At 21.7% G+C, this 25,809-nt stretch overlaps 2 protein-coding genes across 5 annotated transcripts in view; one reads left to right on the forward strand and one right to left on the reverse strand.

The window, feature by feature from the left end:
• The window catches only part of LOC122850043 (acetylcholine receptor subunit alpha-like), a 70,465-nt gene extending 54,276 nt beyond the window's left edge, over positions 1 to 16,189 (forward strand). For 2 of the 3 annotated variants that reach the window (XM_044149019.1, XM_044149020.1), the window contains exons 5-11: positions 282 to 397; positions 1,205 to 1,373; positions 5,400 to 5,536; positions 13,859 to 14,005; positions 14,106 to 14,261; positions 14,337 to 14,574; positions 14,661 to 16,189. In XM_044149019.1, coding sequence (XP_044004954.1) covers positions 282 to 397; positions 1,205 to 1,373; positions 5,400 to 5,536; positions 13,859 to 14,005; positions 14,106 to 14,261; positions 14,337 to 14,574; positions 14,661 to 14,855 — 1,158 coding nt within the window. In that variant the 3' untranslated portion in view covers positions 14,856 to 16,189. Of the gene's footprint in view, positions 1 to 254; positions 398 to 1,204; positions 1,374 to 5,399; positions 5,537 to 13,858; positions 14,006 to 14,105; positions 14,262 to 14,336; positions 14,575 to 14,660 lie in introns of all 3 variants that reach the window. The other variant, XM_044149018.1, reaches the window with a different exon arrangement.
• A 975-nt stretch (positions 16,190 to 17,164) lies between these two features.
• LOC122850041 (aminopeptidase N-like) lies at positions 17,165 to 24,831 on the reverse strand. 2 transcript variants are annotated; one of them, XM_044149016.1, is made up of 18 exons: positions 24,496 to 24,831; positions 22,914 to 23,104; positions 22,510 to 22,843; positions 22,383 to 22,439; positions 22,118 to 22,298; positions 21,861 to 22,016; positions 21,235 to 21,540; positions 20,986 to 21,166; positions 20,756 to 20,906; positions 20,530 to 20,611; positions 20,210 to 20,384; positions 19,735 to 19,924; positions 19,385 to 19,659; positions 19,124 to 19,308; positions 18,882 to 19,052; positions 18,583 to 18,723; positions 18,393 to 18,474; positions 17,165 to 18,328 (listed from the first exon to the last, which is right to left on the reverse strand). In XM_044149016.1, exons 1-18 carry the CDS (start codon positions 24,542 to 24,544, stop codon positions 18,170 to 18,172), a joined length of 3,066 nt encoding a protein of 1,021 aa, XP_044004951.1. In that variant the 5' UTR covers positions 24,545 to 24,831; the 3' UTR covers positions 17,165 to 18,169. The 2 variants fall into 2 exon arrangements, with proteins under 2 accessions (XP_044004951.1, XP_044004952.1); XM_044149017.1 differs by lacking the exon at positions 24,496 to 24,831 and adding an exon at positions 23,867 to 23,912.
• Between the last annotated feature and the right edge of the window lie 978 nt (positions 24,832 to 25,809).

The raw sequence follows: 25,809 nt of genomic DNA on the forward strand, positions 1-25,809 counted from the left end.
ATTTCAATAAAATAATAAAAATTTAATTTATTGAAATAATTTTTAAAAAATTAATGTGTTTTTAGAATAAATAATTATTTCTTCAATGAGGATTGAATTTAAATTGAAAAAAAAAAAATGAAAATGTAAATTGCTTTATTTGTATTGTAAAAGTGTCGAAATATATTGAGATAAATATTCGAGATAATAATTAAAATTGAAGAAATAATGAATTTTAAAAATGATATTAAGTAATGAATTGATTTGTATTACAGCATGCATTATTGAATGTTTTCCTGCAGGTGGACCTGAGACACATGGATGAACAAACTGGCAGTAATGTCGTTGATGTTGGTGTTGATTTGTCCGAGTTTTATATGTCAGTCGAGTGGGATATCCTCGAGGTACCAGCAGTCAGGTATATTTATAAACATTTTATTATTTTTTTTTTCAATTATTTTTATACATTATATACACTAGTCTTAATTTAAATTCAGACAATCGATAGTTTAATTACAAATTGTATTTTTTATTTTTTTTTCTTCATCAAATTTTCATTTCATTTTATCAAATTCCCATTAAAGTTCTGTCAATATATATGAAAAGCTTTTATATTATATATCAAAGAGAATTATCATTCTTTTTTTTTAAAAATAATATATTATTTTATAATTTTTTTTTAAACTAAAGCACTTGTCATTTTTTTTATTTTTAAAATGTCAAATTATTATCAACATTGTAAGAAATTTATCTCAACTTTTAAAAAGCTTTTTTATTTGTTTTTCATTATATTTATTTTTAAAAAAATAAATAATATTACTGTAAATCTATATTGATTGACATGGAATTTGATTTTTTTTTTTATATCTTTGAAATAATAATAATAATCGATATGATGGAAGAAAGAAAAAAAAAAAAAAAAGTTTAGAAAGTATTTTTATTTTGAAGTAGTTTCAGTAAAAGCTTGAAATTTTAATAAAGCATTCTTTATACTTTTAAAATTGAATATATCTGACAGTTTAAAAAAAGTACATAAAAATATAACAAAAAAAAAAGAATATATATACATTGTAAAAATCTAATAACATAAAATTTTTTTAACTTAAAATTATAAAAGTATATTCAACTGTAAAAGTTTTTTTTTTTGAAATTTTAATATAAGGGATTTAAAGGGTAATAATATCCTTTGATAGTACTAATTTTTAAAACTTATATTTGTTTACAGAAATGAAAAATTTTATACTTGCTGTGATGAGCCATATCTTGATATAACATTTAACATAACACTGAGAAGAAAAACTTTGTTTTACACAGTCAACATAATAATTCCATGCATGGGAATATCTTTTCTCACTGTACTGACATTTTATCTTCCAAGTGATAGTGGTGAAAAGGTAAACTAATATTTATTTAAACAATATATTAACTCAATTTTTGTTAAATTATTTCTCCTATATTTTCAATAGAATTTTCGACTAAAAGTAAATTATTTTTTTGCATTTGGATGTGACAAATGAATATCCATCACAATTTAAATAAAGAGCTTTTTTCTGGTTTATTTTTTAATTTAGTTAATAATTAATTTTTTTAAAATCCATTTAGTTGATATTAATGAAAATTTATTTTTAAATTGATAAAATCAATTCAATAAAATGATGTTAAATTTTATATTTTATTTTTTAATTTTCAATCAAATCATTGACGATGATCTCCAATTTCCATGTCATTGAATGTATACACTTTGTGTAAATGAAATTCATGGTTGAGCTGCTATCAATTTTGTTATCAAATCTTCGAGTCATTGAACAGATTCATGTTGGTTAAATGGATGTATTTTGATCTTGTTTTTAACTATATCGTAGCTGATGACACTTGAATATAGATATTTAACTTGAAAAAATTTATATAATTGCCAAGTAGGACAATGATAATCTCAAATATAATAAAAAAACGTTGTGTGATTAACAAGTGGAGAAATAAAAGTAATAAAAACAAATAGTCGTTAAAAATTTTATGCTCAAAAAATATTTATTTTTTTCTATTTTTATTGACCGTTTGTCCTGTCGTTTTACGTCCAGCAAATATCCTCAGGGTTTTTTTTTTTTTTTTCTTTTTGAACGTAGATTATTGTAAAGTCATGGAAAAAAAAATTTATCATAACGAGGAAATATCAATCATGTTTTATCTTGAAAGATTAATGAATAAAAAATAAAAAATTTTCAAAGAGAAATAAAAAAAATATGAAAAAAAAAATTGATAAATGTAGTGGAAGAAAGTAAAATTATTATTTTTATCAATTTGTCAATGGGATAAAAAATTATTTACTTATACAATAAACATTGTGGTAATTTTTTTTAGAAAACAAATTGTTTCAGTATATAATTTTTTTTTCACTAATTAATAATTAATTTTTGAAATTTTTTTACGTTTGGATTTAGTATTGGAAACTAGAAAATTTTCTACTCGGGCTTTACTATTGGTGACTGCTACCGTATTTATTTATTCAACAACAAACATTTCGATTGGAAATCCATATGGCGGATAATATTCGGGGGGTTTTGCTTTATATATTTACAAATTTTCATAATTTTCCAGCTTCTCGTTTGTTTTTAAATAAATAAATTGATAACGCGGAAAAAATGCGTCCGTTCTATTGGCTGTACCTCGATTTTCAATATAAATATCATTATTTTCACATGTTTATTGTTAAGTTAGCGTCCTTGAAAGTGACAAAGTAAATGTAAAACTTGAATCAAATCATACAAAAAACATCTTGACAATTTACCAACTTCAATTATTTTCAACGCTACCATTATATCGACTTTTTTTTTCCTATTTATCCAGCTTATATTTTTTTTTTTATATAATTCTATCCAGAGTATAAAATTTGTAAACTTAATTTGTTAATAATTATTTTTTTACTTCACTAACCCAATAGAGCCTTGATAAAAATTTTACACATGATTCAATCCAACAGAAATATTGAAAAATAAATAAATATTTTTCATAAATATAAAATTTGTTATATTAAAAATAATGGCAAATTTAATCTCGTCAAGTTTTCTTGATGACTGAGTAAAATAGTTGGGTTGAAACCACAAAATAAAATATATTGAGCCATCTTTCATCGTGACCCAAAGTAAAAGCATCCAAGTATGGAGAGTTAAGATGTACGCCCACCACTATTTTCAACCCCCAATGGTGCCATGGGGTGTCTCAACTATATATATACCATTTTATATAACTAGAGATTAATAACTGGAAAACTCGTGCCACCTGCAGTTTTTCAAACTGAGTAAAAGAAAAAACCATCAACTTCATAACGATGATAATAATAATAAAATCATGACGACATTATTATTTTATACTTTTTTTAAACATTTTTTTTTTTTACATTGAAAGAGAAAGAGGGAGAGATAATTTGCATAGTAATCATTTTTTAAAAAAATTAAAAAATAATATAGAAATAAAAAGTATTGAAATAAAAAAGTTTTAAAAATTATATTTATCTTTGTCAAGAGCCAAATATTTTAGTTGAATTTTTTTTAGATTTATTGAAAAATTTTATTCTTTATCACAATGCCAAGTATAAATTATTTTTTTTTTTTTTTTTATTAATGTATTTTATTTATTATATTTACTATATTTATTCAGCCTGTTGTTGTTATTATTTTTATTCTCCATGACTATGCAAATTATTGAATTTTTAATATTTAAAATAAATTGAAAAATATTGAAAATGAATTACAATTTATAATCCATGGATTTTTGTATTTTTTATTTATTTTTTTATTGTGGAAAAAATAAATGTAGGAATACTGGGCTTTGTTATTTTTGTTATTTATTAATTTTAAATTTTTGTTGAGGTAATTTTTGGATTTATAAAAGAGATGTATGCATTAATGGACATTCCAAAAATTCTAAAATGATATTTATTGTATTAATAATAAATCCATGGGGTAATAAAATGTGAGAACATGCTTGTAAAGTTTTTGAGTGTCTCTTTTACCAGCAAATATTCACTCCATGGACACAAAATAAAAGCAAAATTATAATACCAAAATTAAACAATGGCTTTAATACTCTCGAGTTAAAAATATTATCACTGGGGAATATTCTCACTTTATGAATGTTGGCCACATTCATAGTGACAATTTTATAAATTAAAAAAAAAAGTGAACAAAAGAAAATATAATTTAAATGTCAATTGTATAGTTTTATAACTTATCATCGATATTTAAATTTTAGTTTTTACACTCAATATTACAATTATTCATTTATTTTTATTTCCAAGTGATAAAAATATTTTTTTTACTATTTTAAATATTTTTTTCTATTGACTATATATTTCGATGAATACATTTATCATTTTCTCTTCATTTCAACTAATCAAATTCAAGTAAAATACTATTTTTAAATTTACTATAAAAATATTATTCTATTTGAAAAATAAAATCAAAAAAAAATATGAAAATATTAAATTCAATTTTACTTTTTGATGGATTAATTTTTGCTAAAAATATTTATTTGTTTATTTTTAATTAACGAATTTTTTTGTGCGAAAATTTTGCAATTTTATTTAAATTTTTATTTCTTTTATAAGAGATAAATAATATTTTGTGAAAAATAAAAATTTAATCCTCAAACATAGGAGTATAAAATATTAAAAAAATTTTTTTAAAAATATTTTTATTTTTTGTCAAAAACATTTTGTCTTGAAAGCGATAATTTTTCTTTTCTCACCCATGGGCATACATTTTAAACATAGATTTACAACTCACAAGCCATTTGTCTCATTTATCAAAATAAATGGATATTCTATTCTTCGGTTTGTTATTTACGTTCTTTTTAACCCTCCAAACCGGTGGGATTTCATGTGACTCCAACCTGAAGACTAAATTTTTTTTTAATACCTTTATTTATTCATTTAATTTATCTTTATTTACACATTTGTTTTATTATTTTATATACATTTCCATCAACAATGTAATTTACTAAAATATATATCTGTATCATCCCATCAAATAACTAAAATCAATTTTCAATTTCTACACCATTCAACATCCTCTCTCAGAATACAAAAAAAAATACAAAAAATACTCAAGAGACGAGTGCCTCTTGTGTATATAATAATATAAAAAAAAAAAAATTGATAATATTTTTAGTTGAAGTAAAGAGTTTTCGACAACATGTCGAACATATATCAGAATTTTTTTAAAATATTTTTCATAAAGTTTGTAAGTTTAAAAATATAAAAAATCAAAAAATAAGTTGATTAATGTTCCAGTTTAAAAAGTTTCTTCCCTTTAATAATAATATAAATAAAATAAAAATAATAATATTTTTTTAAACATAATAATTTTAATTATAATTACCAAAAAAAAAAAAAAAGAATTAATTAATTATTTCTATTGTTTTAGGTGACATTATCGATTTCGATTCTCATCAGTCTCCACGTGTTTTTTCTACTTGTCGTTGAAATAATACCACCAACGTCACTAGTCGTACCTCTACTTGGAAAATATCTCATATTTGCAATGATACTTGTTTCAATAAGGTAAGTAATTTTTTATAATTCAATAAAAGCATATTTTTTTTTTATGTAAATTAAAAAACACATTTTATTTTTTATTTCAACATTTTAATGTAATTAGAAAATTCTTTATATTTAATGTATGTGTGGATGTAAATTTGATGTGAAATTAAATATTACACATGGTGATTAAATAATATAACTCAATTCAAAATTAAGGTTTAATAATTAAATTGTGACACAGTTTAATTTTCTCAAATATAAATAATTAATTTTTTAAAACCAAAATAAACAAAATACAAATTAATATATATTTTTTATAATATAGTAAATTAAATACTAGAGTCAATTGATTATTTGTTTGATGACTGAGTGGTAACCAGCCTATGATAAAATCATATTGAGCCATTCTTTAAACAATCAATTAATTTATATTAATTAAATGTAAATAGATAATATTTTTAAATGAATCATACCACCATGGCTGGTTGTGTACAAGCAATAATAATCCATTTCAAGTGCCCAAATTGATCTGTTCAATGCAGTAAATATTGCTGAATAAATAATAGATCATTTTTTGTCATATGCAATTGATAGTGTTCCAATTGGCGCAATACTAGTCAGAGTCCAAAGTATCCAAACTGTTGTCTAATTAAAAAACAAATCAATCAATCAACGCTCGTAATTGAGTTGTTATTTATTGATTTATTTATTTGTTTATTTTTTTTTTTTTTTGATGATAATAAAAATAGATTTAATTAATTATTGAAATTACCTTTCGAAGAAATAATTTACATTTAATTTTAAGAATGAAATATCTAGTTCCAAGAACAATTAAATATGGACCAATTATTAGTTGAAACTAAATCAATTCAGCTTTGAGTTATGGTTTTTATTTTTTTATTATTTAGTGGTTTTTTTGCAATTTAAAATCGTTTGAGGTTTATCTATGTATTCATAAACTATCGACTCATATCGTTTATCTATTTTTGATTTTATTACAAATTTGTGACAGTTGGCATTTAGTCTGTCAAGTCATATAACGAATCAGCATAATAAACAGAATGACATTGTGGTTATCGACAGTTTGTGATTACTTGAATTTTTTATTTATTTAACTCTAATTAAAATTCATAAATTTATTAAATAAGTCAATTAAAACTAGCACAATTTAAAATTGAATTTTAAATAATAAAAATAGGAAAATAATTTTAGAAACAATTTATTATCCAAGTTGAAAAACAAATTAAAGTAAATTATTTATTTAAAAATTTTTTTTTCTTATGTTATTTTATAAAATAGACGAAAAAAAAAATTACAAAAATATTTTCATTTCAAGATAAAATGTACATCCACAGAGGCTTGTTAAAAGTAAAAAAAAAAAAATTATAAGCATAAAAATTCGTGAGAAATTAAACAAGAAAATTCTCATTATCGAGCTTTCTTTTTTTTTGTATATTTTTATTGTTGAAAAATAGAGCAAAGGCAATAACAAATCCGTTTTCAGAGCTTAATTGATTCTTAACATGCGGATGAGTATTTATATACATCAAATACTTTTTACTATTATTTAATTTTTTTTTTTGTATAACAAAACACATTATACAACATGATATTTAACCGAAATAAAAGTTTTTTAAATTACGTGATTGCAATTGAATTAAATGTTAAAAAAAAATAAAAGCTATTTAAATACAATACTGGTTTTATGCTTATAAAAGTTTATACAAACTTTAGTTTGATAAAACTTTGATTATCATTGATCTATTGATAAAACAAGTAATTAAAACTGAGAAAATAAAATTAAATAAAATTTTAATTAATAATTTAATCACGTAATTTCATAGAAAAACAATTTATTTATTTTTAAATATTTTATTTATTGGTTAATTTACTGGTAAATTAAATTGTTTTTCATAATTAAAATGATAACGATATATACTTGTTTAAATGTGGTTAAATTTCAAAACACATTTATAGCCACAGCTCAATGTGAAACCACTGACTTCACTTGAAATACATTGTACATAAAATTTTGAAGATTAAACGATATTTTGATGCATGGAATATTCAACAAAAAAAAAAATTCTATTCAGGGTATTTTATTGTTGATACAATTTATTGAAATAATAATTTATTTTTATTTTAAAAGTTTAACTATTAAATGAAATAAAAAATATAAATTAACTTTTTATATATACTTTACCAACAAACTTAGCCATACGTGTTTTATAAAAAAAAAAAAATTCATATAAATTGTAGAGGTATTTTCTTTTTTTAAATTTAATTTATTACGGTTTCACGAATGAATTGCTTAAATTGTAAGCTTGAAAATCGCTGGGATCATTTATAACTTGTTTCTCTATTTATACGTTAAACATTTCGGTGGTTTATAAAATTTTATCGACAAAGTCTTTTAAAATTTCTTGGGTTTTACTATATCACCAAAAGAAGAGTTAAAATTTCAAGTTAAATAAGAAAAATTGTTGGCTTGAATGTAGGTATAGAAAAATAAAAAAAAAAAAGTAAATTTTTTCATTGGATTTTTGCCAGAAATCTAGATAAAAGAAAAAAAAATAAAAAACTTTTTAACAAACAGAAACTCTATATTTTTATTTATTTATTTTACTTTTTTTTTTTTTTATTTTATTTTACTTCCACCTCGTAAAGCTAATGTCTTGTTTTACCTTGGCACAGTGCATTTACTTGGGCATCTGTATACATTCACAAAGTACCTATATAATTTTTTTTATTTTTTTTTTTTTATTGTTTTAAATTGTTTTATGAATACAGTAGTGGCAAGTTATAAACACCTCATTAACTAAAAAATAAAACAATAAAGATCAAAAATTACAAAAAAAAAAAAAACAAATAATAAAATCTATTTATTAAAATTGACATTATATTATTTAAAAATCATTATTTATATTTTTTTTTTTACAAAAAAAAAACACTTGTTTATTTTTATTGATAAATTTACTATTTTTATTGATAATTTTACTATTTTAGTAATGAAATTTTTTATTATCAACACTTAATAATGTTGCTATATTTTCGAATGTTTATTTTTAACTTTTTTATGAGTTGTACAAACGTTATCAGTGACAAGTTTAAAATTTAGCATGATTGACTTAGTGGAATAATAAAGCTTTTACCAACACTCACGTATCATTGTTTGACGTATGCTTATCATCCAAGTTTATGCTTTGCATATACGTGTCAAATCAACTTTAAAATTATTCAAATAATGTCATTAAATTTTTACTGCTAAAAAAAAATAAAATAAAAACAATAAACTCAATTTATTCTATAATAAAATATTATTTTTAAAAATACAAATTAATTTGTTTCTGATAGATGTTATGTATTTTTTTTTTTTAAATAGAAAAAATATTTAAATTAAAAATTCCAGGGCTAAATGTTGTGCTAGGGAAAAAAATAGAAACACAAAAACAATGAAAATTAAATAAAGAACGTGAAAAAACACATAGACAATGAAAATCAATAGAGAAAATTAATCTTTCAATGCTAGATATATAAAAAAATATATAGCTTTTACATTAATCATTTTGTAATAATATTGTTTTTCATTTTATTTTTGATATTTTCAAAGTTCAAATTGAAAATTATTAATCATTTTTTCATGTGGATACTTGGAGATAATCTATAATTTGTTTTGCGTATAAATTAAATTTTTTTTTGGACTTGTTATTGGGGTAAATTGTTGATGAAATATTCAACAGACTGGTGTATCCACTCGGCCACATCTTTGTTAAATCGATTTTAATTTAGAATGAGCTCTAATGTAAAATTTAGATAAGTGAAAACATGATAGAATAATTATTTAATGAAAATAAAATACAATAAAGCAACCAAGTAATTTTTAATATTAATTAATTGATTATAATTAGGATCTTTTCAATAAGTAATGAATTTTTTTTTGTAAATTTATCAAAACTATTATGTAAGGATATTTTTCATTAGTAAATAATGAAAGAAATATGTTGATGCATTTATAAAAAAAATTTCATTTAGTATTTACTTGAAAATAAATTAAAAGAAATTTAATTTTCATGTCAAACCACCTTTTAAAAATTTAAGTATTAATGAATTTTGTGATATTTCAAGCGTAAATATTTAAAGCACCAAAGGTCCATTCATTTTACAAATTTTTTACTTGAATTTTTATATGTGTATGTATTTTTTAACAGTCGGCACATGTAGAATAAAATTATACAAAGTACTTGGATATTATTAATGAAAAAAAATTTTTTTTAGCTACTTGTTTATGTATTTTAAGAATTCATTACAAAAAAATTATGTAAAATATTCAATTTCATTTGTAAATAAATACAAATATTTAAATAATTTTTGTCTCAATAATAAAAGAGCTTAATTGATATTGTTTTTAAATTTTTAAATAATAAAATAAAATTTATTAGTATTTAGAGATCCATCAAATTATCTAGTGTGAATTTTATAAAAAGAAAAATCATTTTATTTTTTGCCTTTCAAGGCTTTTATAAATTTTTGACGTATTGCAATGTCATTTTTTATCAATTGAATTATGAAAAATCTTCTTTTTTTAGTTACTTTACAATCTCCAAAGCTTTATATATATAAAAAAATAAAAATAAAAGCTTGATGGATATATTCCAACGGGAATTTACAGACCACTCAACACGTGACTTATACAGTGAAGCCATCGAGGTTTATCTTGGATTGCGGGCAAAAGCCAGTCTTTGTATTTTTCTTAAATTTTTTATTTCTTATTTTTATATTTTTTTTTGCTTTATTTAAGATTAAGTATTTTTTATATTTTTTTATTGCGAGAAAAATATAAAAAATAGAGTCAAAAAGGAATCTTTCTGTCACATTTTTCACACTTTTTTTCTTTTGTACTTTTCATGTACTTGCTATTTTAAATTTCCATATCTTCAGAGAAACCATTGCCATACTGAAAATACATCACGTAAAGAACATTTAAATATTTTCACAAAATTACACTGGATAGTAAAATTTTTTATTTATTTATTTTAATCATACATAATCCCGAAATATTCCTCGAAGAAATTACAAAACTGTGTATTAATAAAATCGAAGGAAAATCAAAATTACATATAAATAAATTTAAAATAATTAAAATAATAAATTAAATAGATAAAATGAAAAAAAAATAGACAATTTAACATGAACTATATTTTAAATTACCATTAAATTTTTTAATATTTCCACGATATATTTTTTATCGAGTTATAAATAAATTAAGCATGATTTTTTTGTTATTAAAAAAGTTATATGAAAAAATAAATAAATAAATTTAAACTCGGAAATGAAAAATTATCGTTGAAACAAGCTTGAAATTAATTTCAACTTGAACTCTTTGGACATTTAATAATGTATTTTTTATTGTACCAAACCAATTTTGTCGTTCTTGAAATATTTTTTTTTTTTTCTATAAAATTGTATATTTGTGCAGTCGTATGAAAAAAAATTTATTTCTTCAGAGAACTGTATAGGATAAAATGAAATTGCTATATAAATATTTTTTTTTTTATATTTTTCTTAAACTTTTTATTCAAGCTTCTGTGATCTTATATATATATATATATTTTTGTGATCATTTTATTTTAAAAATTGATCAAGGCTGTTCTTTTCTGTGACATGAACATTTTTTTTAGTGAATAATCTATGAAATGAGTGTTAATTTTAAAACCACGATGAAGAATGAATTTTTTAAAATTCGCAAACCCTCTTGAGATGTCATATTTACATGTCATTTGACAATTATAAATTTAATAATGAAAATTCATGTGGATATTAGCCACGTTCATAAATTAAACAAAAAATATTTCGTGATTTTCTTTCTCGCCTTTTTTTTACATATCAAAAAGTAAAATAATTTATCAAAAAGAAGGAAAAATTAGTAAAGTAAATTACAAATAATTTATCTACTTGTGTTTCTTGAGAAAAAAAATATTATCTCACATTTATATAATTAAATTTACACACTGAAAATTAATTCTAGAATTTTTTTTCCTATTTCTGATATTATCTTTTTGATATTGATCAATTTTATTCACATCCCGACGATGTGTTAATTTTAAAGTTCAACTTGCTAAAGAAATTTTGATGTAAAAATAAAAAGTATCCTAAAATAGGTCGATAAAGGGGATCAGAAATAAAAAAAAAGAAAAAATCCAAGACGAATTTATTGAGGTGGCAAGAGAGGCTTTTCCAGGCGATTGATAGAACTGCATCAAACTTCAAAAAACTTTTAAACTCAAATGTTATATTGCACACTTCACTATTGTTCTTAAAAAAAAATTTAAAAACCAAAAAAAAAAATTATAAAAGTTATTTACAACTGAAACACATTTTTAAATAATTTTATTTTTTAACAATTTCAATTAATTTTAATTTCAAAAAGTAATTGTAAAATTAATTTAACAATTTCCGACAGTTATGAAAGAAAAAAAAAAAAAAATGTAAAATAAAATTAATGAGATATATGTGATATTAATTTATTCACTTAAAAGCAACGTTCCATCCTGACTGGAAAAAAATAAATAAAATTTCATTTTTATGCAAAACCTCGGGATGACCTTTCAAGTACCAGCTAAAAAAATTCACATACATTTTTACGTATTATAAAATTAACGGGTTCACCTTAATGGACTCACATTATCCAACAGTCTTCCACGATGTTTCATTTCTAATGACACTGAGTTATTTAATAAAAAAATATGAATTTTTTAAATAAAAAAATAGCTCAGGAAAAAATATAGACTGTGTTGTTTTTTTTTTGCCACAAAAACAATAACACTCTCTCGGTGTTGATATTTTTTTTTTTAATTAATATCATGATTACATGAGTAAATACTCATAATATCCGGGAAAAAATTTTAAATATTAAAATATTGTATGCAGAAAATATCAGTGTGAAAAATAATATCAAAAAAAAAAATACAACGTAGAAAAAATATTTCATAAAATTGAAAAATAGTTTCAGAAATGGAAAATAAATTAATTGCAAGTGGATATATATTATTTATTTATTTATAATAATTAATTTTTTTAATAATTTATAAACAATTCATTGAATATTTTAGATATGAATATTGAAAAAAAAAAATTAAATTTGAAATTTTATAATACCAAATTTTTATTATAAAATTTCTAATTGAAATAATTATTTGAATTAATTAATATTAGACGTTTTTAAAATTGAATTCAAGAAAAATAAATAAATAGTTAAATACAATATTTATTAATTATTTTTAGGCTTATAATATTTTAGAAAAAAAATTAATTTTTATATTTTATTTATCACTGAATATTTGAAGAATAATAGTTGAAAGTTTTAATGAAATTTAAATATAATTATGCATCGATTAATTGTCAATTATGTCTGAGTATATCTTGTGATAGTTGTTGAATTTACACCTGTTATAGTTAGCCATTGATTGTCATGAGAATTTGATGAAGTTCATAAACCAGTTGACCAAGAGAGTTTGAATTTGAATCTCTTCGTGCAAACTTCTACGTCAATCAATATTCTAACTATAATCATTATCCTATTATTTTAAATTTTCAAAATAATATTGATCAAGTTTATTTTTAATTTAAAATACAAAATATATTGTAAAAACTATCAACGTTCTTGACCATGTATTTATTTTTATTATTCGAATTTAAAATTTTACTTTTTTTTTTCACTATTTTCCCTCCACAAGTTTAAAAGAACTTAACCGGAAATTCGTATGGAATTGGAAATTGAGATCACTGCGCACAGTAGAGCCAATAAAATTCTACTTGAATAAAATAAAGAAAACTCGAAAAAAAAAAAACACCCAACTCTATTTGAAAGTAAAATATAAAAAAAAAAATATCTATTTATAAAAATAAAATCAAAAGAAAAAAAAACTGTGCTTGACCTCAAACAGTTTATGAATCATTTTTTTCCTTAGTCACTTTATTTGCTACAAAAAAGAAAAAAAAATTAAAATCCTAATGGTATTTAAAGCTTCAAAGCTTTTATAAATTTTTTTTTTTAAATAAATTATTATTGAATTAAAAATTTATGCTGAGTATACTTTTTTTTTATTATTTTTGTCAATGATAAATGCATGCATTCATCTTGGTTATATAAAAAAAAATACATTTAAATTTCGTTGCATTTTTAAAACTATAAAACTGTCGAGGCAGTGTAATTTTTATTACAAAAATTGCATAACATAGTGTCAAAAATAATAATTAACTGGAAAAAAATAATAGAAGTATATATTGTAATTTATTTTTTGGCTTTATCAATAATAATAATTTTCTATATTTTATATTTTTCAGTATATGCGTTACAGTTGTTGTGTTGAATGTACACTTTCGTTCACCACAAACACACAAAATGGCACCATGGGTAAAGAGAGTATTTATTCATATATTACCAAGATTACTTGTTATGCGAAGACCACAGTATAAATTTGAGCCAAGCAAGTAAGTATCATCCTTTTTTTATTTTCCATAAAACATAAAAAAAAATATCTATATAATTATTCAAGCTCATTGATAAATTTATTTAAATTTTTTCATCAAGATTTTCATCAAGTCGTGTATTAATGAAAACAGCAAGAGGTAAACAAAAAAGTTATTTTCCATATCATTCATCAAGTCAAGAAGACGTGGAAGATCATTTTGCCTCAAATAGATTTTCAAGTCTTCCAGTTTCAAAAGAGGATCTATCACCATCAAGGTGATAATTAAATTTAAAAATAATATAATTTGTGAATTTTAAAAATACAAATTTATATTTAATTATTATTTAAAGTTTGGCTGGTACATCGAGGTTTGGTGGAAGTTGCATGATTCATGGTCCAATACAATCAATACCACTTGGTGATGAAGACATTGAAGAAGCAGCTGGTATTGATGAAATTAAAAGTCCACCAGTTTTACGAGCAGCACCATTATTTTCACACTCAAATTGTCCACCAGAAATTCATAGATCTTGTCTATGTGTTAGATTCATTGCTGAACATACTAAAATGCTTGAAGATTCAACAAAAGTATATATCAAAAATAAGAAAATTCAATTAACCATTTCAATTGACTCCCTACTAATTGTTTAAAAAAAAAAAAAACATTATTTCAGGTTAAAGAAGATTGGAAATATGTTGCAATGGTATTAGACAGATTATTTCTTTGGATATTTACACTGGCTGTATTGGTTGGTACAGCTGGTATAATCCTACAAGCACCAACACTTTACGACGATAGAATTCCAATTGACAAGAAATTTAGTGAATACGCAAAAGACACTGTTGTTAGATGTCCACCACAACAATAGTCAACAGAGCCCTGCACCATTGTAAGAGGCTAACCCCAAATAATAATAATTAATTATTATTATTAATAAATAATCCAATAGGACCAATAAAAATACAAAAGGAAATTAAATTCATCCCTTGAGGTATCCCCATTGGAAATAGTTTAATAATTGGTTAGCAAATTATTGTGGCTGAAGGGCACTTTAAATAAATGAATAAATAAATTAATTATATTTTTTTTTTTTTTTTTATAATTATTAATATTATTTATTAAAAATATAAATATTTTATTTAAATTAATAATTAATTCATAAGGTGTTTGCCTGTGCTCAAATATTTAATAATAATATAACAATGCTGCCATACAATTTAATTAATTGTTTAAAAAAAAAAAATAGAAAAGGAAAAAAAAATTAATTAATACTCGAAAGAAATATAAAATAATGATTAATTATTAAAGCAATTAATGAAACAATTATTTTGATTCATGTCCAAAATTATTGTTACTATTATTATTAATTAGTTTTGTATATTCGTTGGTATAAAATGGTAAAATTTTAAATTGTAAGAATAATAATTATTAGAATTTTAAGATTTAAAAAAAAAACAATGTGGTGTAGGGTAAAATCACATTTTAGATGAAAATTTTATTTGCACATAGACTGTACAATTGTTTTACAATACATTGTCTCGTAAATTAAATAAATTATATAAAAAAAAAATTAAAAATAAATGCAGAAAATCTTTAAGAAATATAATAATAATTTTAATATTTATTTGTATTATTGATAAATAATTAATTTGTAAATAATAGTATTTAAATTTTAAAAGATTTTTGCACTCGTCCACCAGAGATCAATGTATTTTGTAAAAAAAAATTAAATCATAAGAAAGTTAATTAAATAATTTGAATAAAATAAAAAATAATTATATAAAAAATTTGTAAGTATATTTAACAGCTATTATGCTGATGTTAAATATTAAGAATTAATTATTAAGATATGAAAAAGTAAAGCATATAAATTCTAAAAAAAAAAAGTTCTAGAAAGCTTTGAACGACTGGATAACAAAAAAATGAAATTAAATAAAATAAAATAAAATTGTTGTTCAATGCTTGTAGTTAATAGTCGATGTCATTGTGAGTCGTCTACGTTGTCATATTTTTCTAGATAAAAAAATAAAATTATTGTATGATATTTATTATAAGAATAATAATAGTTTGATTTTTTATTAGATAATTTTTATTGTTTTTAATTAAACTGTGCCAATCATGTCACAGTTGAAAGTAAAAAATTTTCTTTATCGTTTTATTAATTTCTATGATTTTTATTTATTTTTTTTAATTGTTGTTTATTTATCGAGTGAGTTGAAAAATTATTTAATTTGTTAATAATGGCCTGTAGATAATTACATTTTAAAATAAATGATTTTCATAAATTACTGCCAACAAAATTTTAACAAAATAAATGTCATTTTAGTTTTATAATCATTGTCATTTTATATAAATTAATATTAATTATTAAAATAATATTTATTGACAAATAAAAATACATTGCTTTGATAAAATTCAACAAAATAAAATACAAAAAAAAAATTGTTATAAATTTATTGACATTTGAAAACGAAATCAATGTAGAAAAAAATTTTAAATTTAAAAAAAAATTCAATTCAGGCCCTCAGGTGCTCGCAACCGTGTTAAATCACGATAAATATATTTAAAAAAATAAAAAAAATAGTTATAATAATAAAAAATACAAAAATTTAATAAAAAGCAACAACAAAACGCACATATTTTATATGTAGGCACTGAAAATTTATTTTAAAATGATAATAAAATATTTTGTAGATATTAATTAATTGGAAGCAAATATGAACGCGTCCAAAAAACCAATTAACAAATACCCATATATAAAACAACAATAAAAAAAATATAAATAAATTATAAAATTATAAAATTATATTAATATAAATAAATAATAATTGAGCAATTAAAACGACTTGAAATTGCTTAGAAAATAAATTGTAAATTTTTGTAAATAACAACGGTAAAAAAAAAAAATATAAAAATCTAATTTAATCAATCGAAATTTCAATTAAAAAAAAAATTATACAAAATTTAAATTGAGTGAAAAGAAAGAAACCCAAGGAATAAAAATTTACAAAATAATTTTTAATTTTTCAAATCAGTTAACGAACAAAAAATTAAAATTCCCACAAAATTTTATAATAGAAATTTGAATAATTACAAACAAAAGAATATTATTAATATTTTATTTAAAATGTATTTTGTCAAAATATAATTTCTTATGATAAATTACCTGTAAAAGAAAAATAATAAAAATTTTGTTTTTAATGACTTGCCTTTTGCTGGGTTATCGGTTAAAATGTCTCGTCACATTGAGAGTGACATTCATCCGATTGATAAAAATATACTTTGAGGAAAGGATGATGTGCTTGTTTGGTTGAAAAAAAAAGTAATAAAAAAAATAATAAAAAAGAGTTTAAAATAGGATAGTTGAATGAGGAATAGATAGATTGTCAGTTGTGGGTGGTAAATAAATTTTTACTTCAAAAATCCCAGGTGTATAACGATCAATGACCCCGTTGCCTCTGACGACAACCGAACCCAACTATAGCACCAAACACACATCGATATTACATTGAATTTAAAAAAAGTAAATAAAACGTCGACACTATGGTTGGATAAAATGTAACTTGTAGAAATAAATAAAAAAACTATTTAAATGAAAATAATAATAATAATAATAAACTGTAACAGTACGAAATAACAAATAGTTTTTAATTATTTATGTTATTATAAATTGATGAATATAATTATAATAGTCATCTTAAATTCGTCGTTAGTTAAAAAGTTAATAATAAAATTATATATCGTAAAATTTGTTAAATATGTATTAATAATATACATAAAAAAAAAAATTAATAATAAATAATATATTATCGTCATTATTGAGAGTTTAAAAACAGAGTAAAGAAAATAATAAAAAAGTAATTATTGTTGCTTGGTTTTGTAATCATGCTTAATGAAAAGCATATGAAAAAATAAAAAAAAAAATTTGTTGTCGTAGAAATTATGATTATTTTATTGCGTGTTGTATATTTATTTATTTTTTTCATTTTAATATGACTTTATTAAATTATCCTATTAATAATATAAATTGACAGTAAAATTTTTATTTTAAAAATCATTTTACAATGATATTTAATTATCATGCTAAATTAATTATTTAATTTTAATTATTATTGTTTAATTAAGTTACTTATTTTTGTTTATTTGATGATTGAATTTTATGTAAATGAGGATAATTAAATGTTAATTTACTATTTCAACTATTTTACGAATTGTCTTATCAAAATCAACAAATGAATTATTTAAAAATGATACCCAAGAGTTACCCTTGGCTTCGACAAATGCTGTTATATAACCAACTGGCTTAAGACTGTCGTAATTACTTTCTCTAAAATTCTGAAACTGTTAAAATAATTTTTTTTTTTTATTAATTTAAATTTTATTTTGCCTTATTTTTCATACTTACATCTATCAAATCTTTTTCAGTTGTAAAACCACTTCCTAAAGTACCTATAAATGCCCTGAGGATTGGATAGGATTTTTCGAATCTAAAATTTATTATTTGAATAAAAAAAAAAAAGGAAAAAACAATTTATATATATATATTTTTTTATCGTTTTTATATTTAAATGTTTATTGGTTTTATTTCGATTTACCTTGTAAGTATTTTTGGCCAATTTGTTTGTACATATTTAAATGCAACTTCTGATGCTGCTGGATGTTTATTAAATTCTTTGAGTATAACAAGTGATTCATCATTTTCAAAAAATGAACCTTCAACAATTTCATTCAGGACCCTGTGATAAGATAATTTTTAAAAATATAAAATGTAATTTTTATCAGTGATTAGGCTCAATATTACGTCAGACATTTTCAAATCAATTCAATGTTAAAATCAATAAATTTATATTAATATATCATGAAAATTTTAATTAAATTATTTATTTAAACTCACGCTTGCAACATCCATGAAACTTGGAAACAAGCCAAAGATGACAAAAACGAATTTCTATCATTGTCGCGTTTAGTTATATTTCCTAATTTGTCTTTCCACCATTGCCAGCCAAGTTCATCCTCAAGTTTTGCCAAAGTACAAAGTAAACTTTCACGTAAATATGATGGTACACTAAAAATTGAATAACAAATAATTTTAATTCAACAAAAAAAACAATATTAAATATTTAAATTACAACTTACACATAACGTTTTTTCCAACCATATGAATTTTTTAAATCAACAGAATTTTTTTTAACCCAATCAACATACTCTGTACTTTCAAATGCACTTCCTAATTGATGAGCAATAAGTGTCATTCTTTTACCAGCATCAATTTGCAGACCAAATTCATTAAAAAGATTTGATGATAATTTTCTCATAAATTGCTTTATTTAGATAATAATAATTAATTAATTTATTTTTTTTAATTTTGTTATTGTGTAATAAAATAATATTAATTACCTGATAGCTTGGATAAGCTGCTGTATCAGATAGTACAAGATTAAGTTTAATAGCATGACCCATTAAAGCTGACCAAGGTTCTGGTTGACTTTCATTTTGTAAATAATTTATAATACTAAATGCTGTTAGGTATGTTGTTTTACCAACAAATGCTAAACTCAAAACATCATCAATCAATGATGCTTTAACTGATGATGGAAATATCGTTGGATTTTCAATCAATGCATTTGCAATTAATTGCCAATTATATTTATCATAATTAATACGATAATATCCTTTTTTAAAAAAAAAAACATTTATTGTAATTTGTTATTGATTTATTATTATTTATAAATTATTTATTTTATTACCAATTGAATTTATATTGAATATTAACCAGGTATTATTGTCACCCATTTCATTGATTAACGTCTGATCATCTGATGGCTTTATCCACATGAATGATGGTGATGATGTGTCGTTATTATTTTTTATCCATGTTAGAGGTAAGTACCAAGGTTTTTTATGGTCATTTGTTAAATTATCAAAAGTGAAACGACTCTAATAAGATAGAAATAAAAATATATATTTTAATTTACGATATTTTTAGAATTTTATTTTTTAAATTTTCTATTGGGTTTATAAAAATTCTCCCGAGAAAACGCGTTAGTAAATTTTTCTTAAATTTTTAGAGCAAGTAGAGACTGACTTTGACTACTTTCAAAAAAATTTTCGTTATTATCCAAGCATTATTTTTTGTTAAAAAAAATAAATCGTATTTTCGAAATTTTGGGTTTATTTTAAATAAAAATAAATGCATAAATTGACGGATTAAAAATTATTTACCTGTCTAACTGTTGCTGTTTGTTCATCATAATTTCTGTCAATTGTCAATAATGGATAACCATGTCCACCAATCCAAGAATTAATTGCTTCAATTGGTGTTGTACCATCAGGAAGAGCAGTTGAATTATCAGTCATAGCTTCCAAGAATGACGAAACATCAGCATTATCATATATCCTAATATAAAAACAATTTTATTTTTATTTTTCAAACAATTTTTTCTACCTAAAGAATTAAATTACAGGATATAAATCAAGGTTAAACTAATAATGTAAAAAAAAAAAAAATAAATTATTTTTTTATTTTTCTATTTTTTACCCACCACGAAGATACGAATTTCCGGTAGCCAGTTGTTGTTTCGTTGTGTCTTAATGCACCATGCATCATGCGTAAAAGACATGCACCTAAATAAATAAACAACTCAATTTATAATTTAAAAAAAAAAAAATAATAATATTCTTTTTAATAAAAAAAATAAACAAAATCAAATTAAAACTTGTCTATTTGTAAATTGAATTATTCTTATTAATTTGTTTTTATTAACATACCTCTGTCATACAATTCATCCGGATGAAATGCATCCAAGTAAGTTGGATTGACCTTGGTATCTAATGATTGAGAGACACTATATCCGTCAGCTTCAAATGCTTCCAATTGTACATCAAGTAAAAATGTTGAATGATTAAATGATGGATCTATCTGTTTTATAAATAAATAATTATAAAAAAAAAATTTAAACTAAAGCAAATAGCTAATTTTTTTTTACAGAATAATTTACTTTTTGAATTATCTCATGTTGAATGTCAATTAATGAACTTTCTAATATCCAAACATCTGTCCAATTTTGTGAATTTACTAAACCACCAAGCCATTGTTGTCCAATCAAACGTATCAATGTTCTCAGTGTCTCGTATCTTGTAACACCTGGTGATACTTTAGTCACATTAAAAAATGGTTCTCTAAAAAATATAAATTAAATATTAAAATATCCAATTAATTATTTAATTGTTGTCTTATATTTTTTTACCTGATTGTTATTAAACCAGGATTTGCAGAATTAATTGAAAATGGAACACTAACAACATCTAGCTTATTCATTGTTAAATTAACTTTAAATAATTCTTCAAAATAATTTATAACTAATATTATTGAATCTTTTAAATAACTTGGATCTAAATTTTCACTCCATTGTCCCCAAAAATTTATTGTTAAATTTTTTGTATCATTTGTCATGATTTTTCCAAGTGGCATTAATTGGCCTTGAATGAATGCTAAATTGTGAGGCGATATTGGTGGTGTCTCTTCAAACACATCAACAGCAAGACCAGTTGGTCTGTAATTTTGAAAAAAAATTAATAATATATTTGTTTTAAATAAATATAAAAAAATTGTTCTTAATGACAGAATACGTGCTGGAATAATAAATTCACAATGACGCAATGAAAAAAAAAAAAAATAATACACGCATTCCAATGAAGCTAATTGCTTGACCGTTTTAGTTTCGCATTAACTCATGTTCTTATAATCAACATTAATTATACGATAATTATAATTTGTGTATTTTTTTTTTTTGTTTGAATAAGAAAAAAAAAAAAAAACAATGATGAATTATTAGAAGGATAATTTATCTAAATGAATGATGATTTTATTTACGTGATGGTTCTTGATTTTAGAGGTGAATTTGATAATACAGTTGTATCAGCAGAGTGGTTGACAGAGAGAATGAATTTCGCTTTGAGTTTAACATCGTCAAAGACTGGAAAAAGACGACGAGCATTTATTGGCTTTAATTGACTTGCCATTAGCCATCTAATTAAAATAAAAACAAATTAATCATTCAATTTTTTATTCATTGATTTTTAAAAATAGAATATATATTTTTTTTTTGTATTTAGTTATTATTAACTCACCTGTCTGCACTTTCGTCACTAAAATTTGCAATTAATAGTGTACGATTATCAACATGAGTTTCATAATTAATATCTAATGTATATAATCCAGAATTAATTTCAGATGCTAGATCAATTGTTAATATTCCATGTTCATTATCAATTTCATTATTTTTTATTTCAATTGTTCTTGGCATTTCTTCTAAATAAATCAAATAAAATTATTTAAATTGTCATTAGGATTTAATATAAATTTTTTTTTTATTTTTAAATTAATTATTAATACCTTGACTGTCTGAAATATTAGCTGGAATTGTTGATGATTCAATTGTAGAATTATCATCTTGTTTAAAATAAAAATTATAGATAAAATTAAAATTGTAAATTTTATTTAAATAAATTTTTTAAATTACCTTTTATTGTTGTTTCATTTAAAAATTGAGCTGTTGTATTTTGCACATCTCTTTGTTGTCTTGTATGATTTTTAATAAAACCAGAAGTCATTTTAATATTTGTCACATTCATTCCTTTTGCATTGAGAATAATTTTTGATAAATTTGATGTATCATTGTAGTGAAAATTAATGACAACTCTACCACGTACCCATGTGATACCATTGTCATCAATAATTGGCAACAAGTCAATGAAATAATGTGATGGAAATATTGAATTTGATAGTTTATATTTTGCTGCATCAGCTGGTTCTGATCCAGCATCTCCAGCAATCAAAGCTGTTGCATCAAATACCTTTGTAAATTATAAAAAAAAAATAGTAAATTTACAATATTAAATTATTTATTTAATTATATTAACCAACCTTTTTTCGTGGTGTTGCACCAACATAAGCACCAACAAAACCAACAGCAACCAGTGAAAGAAATATAACTGTTATAAAAATTGCAATTTTTCTATGTGATAAAAAAAATCCACCACCTCTTTGATATTCAATTCCTGGTTCACTAGTCATAAATTCTTGTCTACTTGTTGCATACTGGGCCATATTGGCAGCTAAATAATAATTAAAAAAAAAATTATTAATATATTTTTAAACAATTAAACAACACTCTATCAATTTTCCATAAATTAAATCATCAATTTCAAATTGTCCAATTGTTGACTCAAATTTACTTTGACTGAATTTTTTAAATAACAAATTGATGATAAATTTAAATTATTATATCCTTATGTTATTTTTAAAATTTATAATCATTTAAATATAAAAAATATAAACAAACACACATTAACAAACAAGACTTGTATATTTTAATAAATATTTTTCCTTGTATTTAATTTATAGTTTGTGGCTCATTGGAAATTCATTGAAGGACACGTGCGATTATGTTAAAAAAAAAATCGTGTATGATAACAAAAAAAAAAAAAGAGTTGAAAAATAAAATATAAAATTTTTATAATGAATATGCTCGTCAACGATGCGTCCAACAGTCACTTAATCACGTACAGAACAATCAAATATCATCCAATGTACCTGAAGATATGAAACATCAAGACTCACAAGCGTGACGAAAGTCTCGTGAGAATAATCATTGTATGTATATTTATATTTATACATATTTATACATAACATTGTCAATGATAATAACCGGAAAAATAAAATGTAAAAAATAAATATAAAAAATAAATAATACACCTTGATAAATCCACGTGTTATTAAAAATTTAAATAATTTAAAAAATTTTTATAATTTAAATGAAAATAATTAATATTTATTTTGTTAAATAATGTTTTTTAAAAAATTATTTTAAATCATACAGTTATCAACAGCAACACGATAGTCCAATGATGACATCATTTTTTTTTTATTAATTTTTTTAAATCAATTATTATATTTTTAATTTCATCACATTTTTTATGCTTGTTTTTTTTTTTTTTTTATAAATAAATTATACTTAATTATTTTAAAATTTGAACAAATATTTTATTGTGTATTTTAAAAGTAATTTTTAATCGGACACTCTTTCTGTGTTGGAGTTGTTATATCAAACTGGGTTATCCAATTTTATAACCCACGGGATTATAATTGCCATGCATAATCAGTTGCGAGCCCATGGTATTATATACATACACATCAACAATGCTCATGATTAAACCATATTTTATATACACAGATTATGTATATTTTTTTTTTTTTTTTATAAATTTATTTTATCCTTTTTGCTTTCCCCACTTCTTTTGCTTTTAATATATACACACGACAAACAATAATACGTAATAATGTACATAAAAAATTTGATGCAAAATTTATCAACTTATAAAATTTATAAGACATTGTATAAATTTTTATGTAACTGAATTCATTTTGAAAATGAAATTATATTGTTATAGTTTAAAAAATATACATCTATTTAAAGTTAATTAATTAAATTAATTTTTAAACTCACAATTTCTTCGAGCCCATGGTTCCCAGGTGCTCACTGAACCTCGTCTCATGTGCAATTTTTTAAAAAAGAATTAATTAATTTAAAAATTAACAATACGATGATTTTTTATTATTATTATATTCCAGTAAATTCAGCCACTTTAATTAAACACCTCGAACAATTTAATTATAATTTTTTTGTTTTTTAAAATTTAAACAAACAAAAAATAATGATAATAATGATAATTATAGTGATGATAATAATAACAGTATGATAATAGACGAAGCGCGACCTTAAAACTTATGTCTATATACGCAATTGTTGGCAGGTAAATTGCAATTAGCCAGTATTCCACCTGTGGTCAGTATATGCTGATGTTATTCATTGGAGTTAATATCCCCCTCTTTAATATTGAACCGCAACATCATATACACTATCGACAATTTATTTATTTTTATTATTTATTTAATATTCAATTTTTCGAATGTTTAATTTACATTTTTTTTATTTTTTTATTTTTACATGTGTGATTAATTTTGAGCTAAATTTAGTCTTATTATTTATTCAGCTTTTAGTGTGATATAATAAATTTGAGGATAAGATTTTTTATCAAAATATATATGTGATTTCTTTTTTTTAAATTTTATAAAATTCATTTCTTAAATAATAATAATAATTTTTAAATTTTACTAAATTAATATTAATTATTTTATGTAAATTTTTAATTTAGGTAATTTCTTTAGGTTTAAAAAATATAAATTAATTTTTTTTATTTTAACGAGCACATTGGCGCGCTACGCGCTTGTATCCATAATTTCTAAAATGTTTATTGTTTATTATTGTTATAAAAAAATGCATCAGTAGAAAACCACAAAATCGTATATTTTACTTCTTCAAAATGTCCTTTATTTAATGGATATTTCATAAATACTTTGCAACAAATATTTATTGTAAAAAAAAATATTGAAAATAAAAAGACCAGTGGAAATTTGGAAAATTATAAAATCGAAATTTTTTAAAAGTTGAAACAATTTTTTTTACAATAAAATATTCGTTGCACAGTTTCTGAAAAATCCATTAAATTAAGAACATTTTGAAGAAGTAAAATATATTTTTTTGTAGATTTCTACTGATGCATTTGTTTATAACAATAATAAACAATAAAAATTTTATGTGTCCCGCGGTCTATCAAGCGCTCGTATATGTTACCGATTTAATCCTTCGAAGATCACTCTTTTTTCATTTGATTCATTTCGTTAGCAACAAAAAAACAAACTATGTCTCACTCACTCTTTTTTGTTTTAATTTTTTTTTTGCTAACGAAATAAATAAAAA

Source organism: Aphidius gifuensis, linkage group LG2 (genome assembly GCF_014905175.1).
Source record: "Aphidius gifuensis isolate YNYX2018 linkage group LG2, ASM1490517v1, whole genome shotgun sequence".
NCBI lineage: Eukaryota > Metazoa > Arthropoda > Insecta > Hymenoptera > Braconidae > Aphidius > Aphidius gifuensis.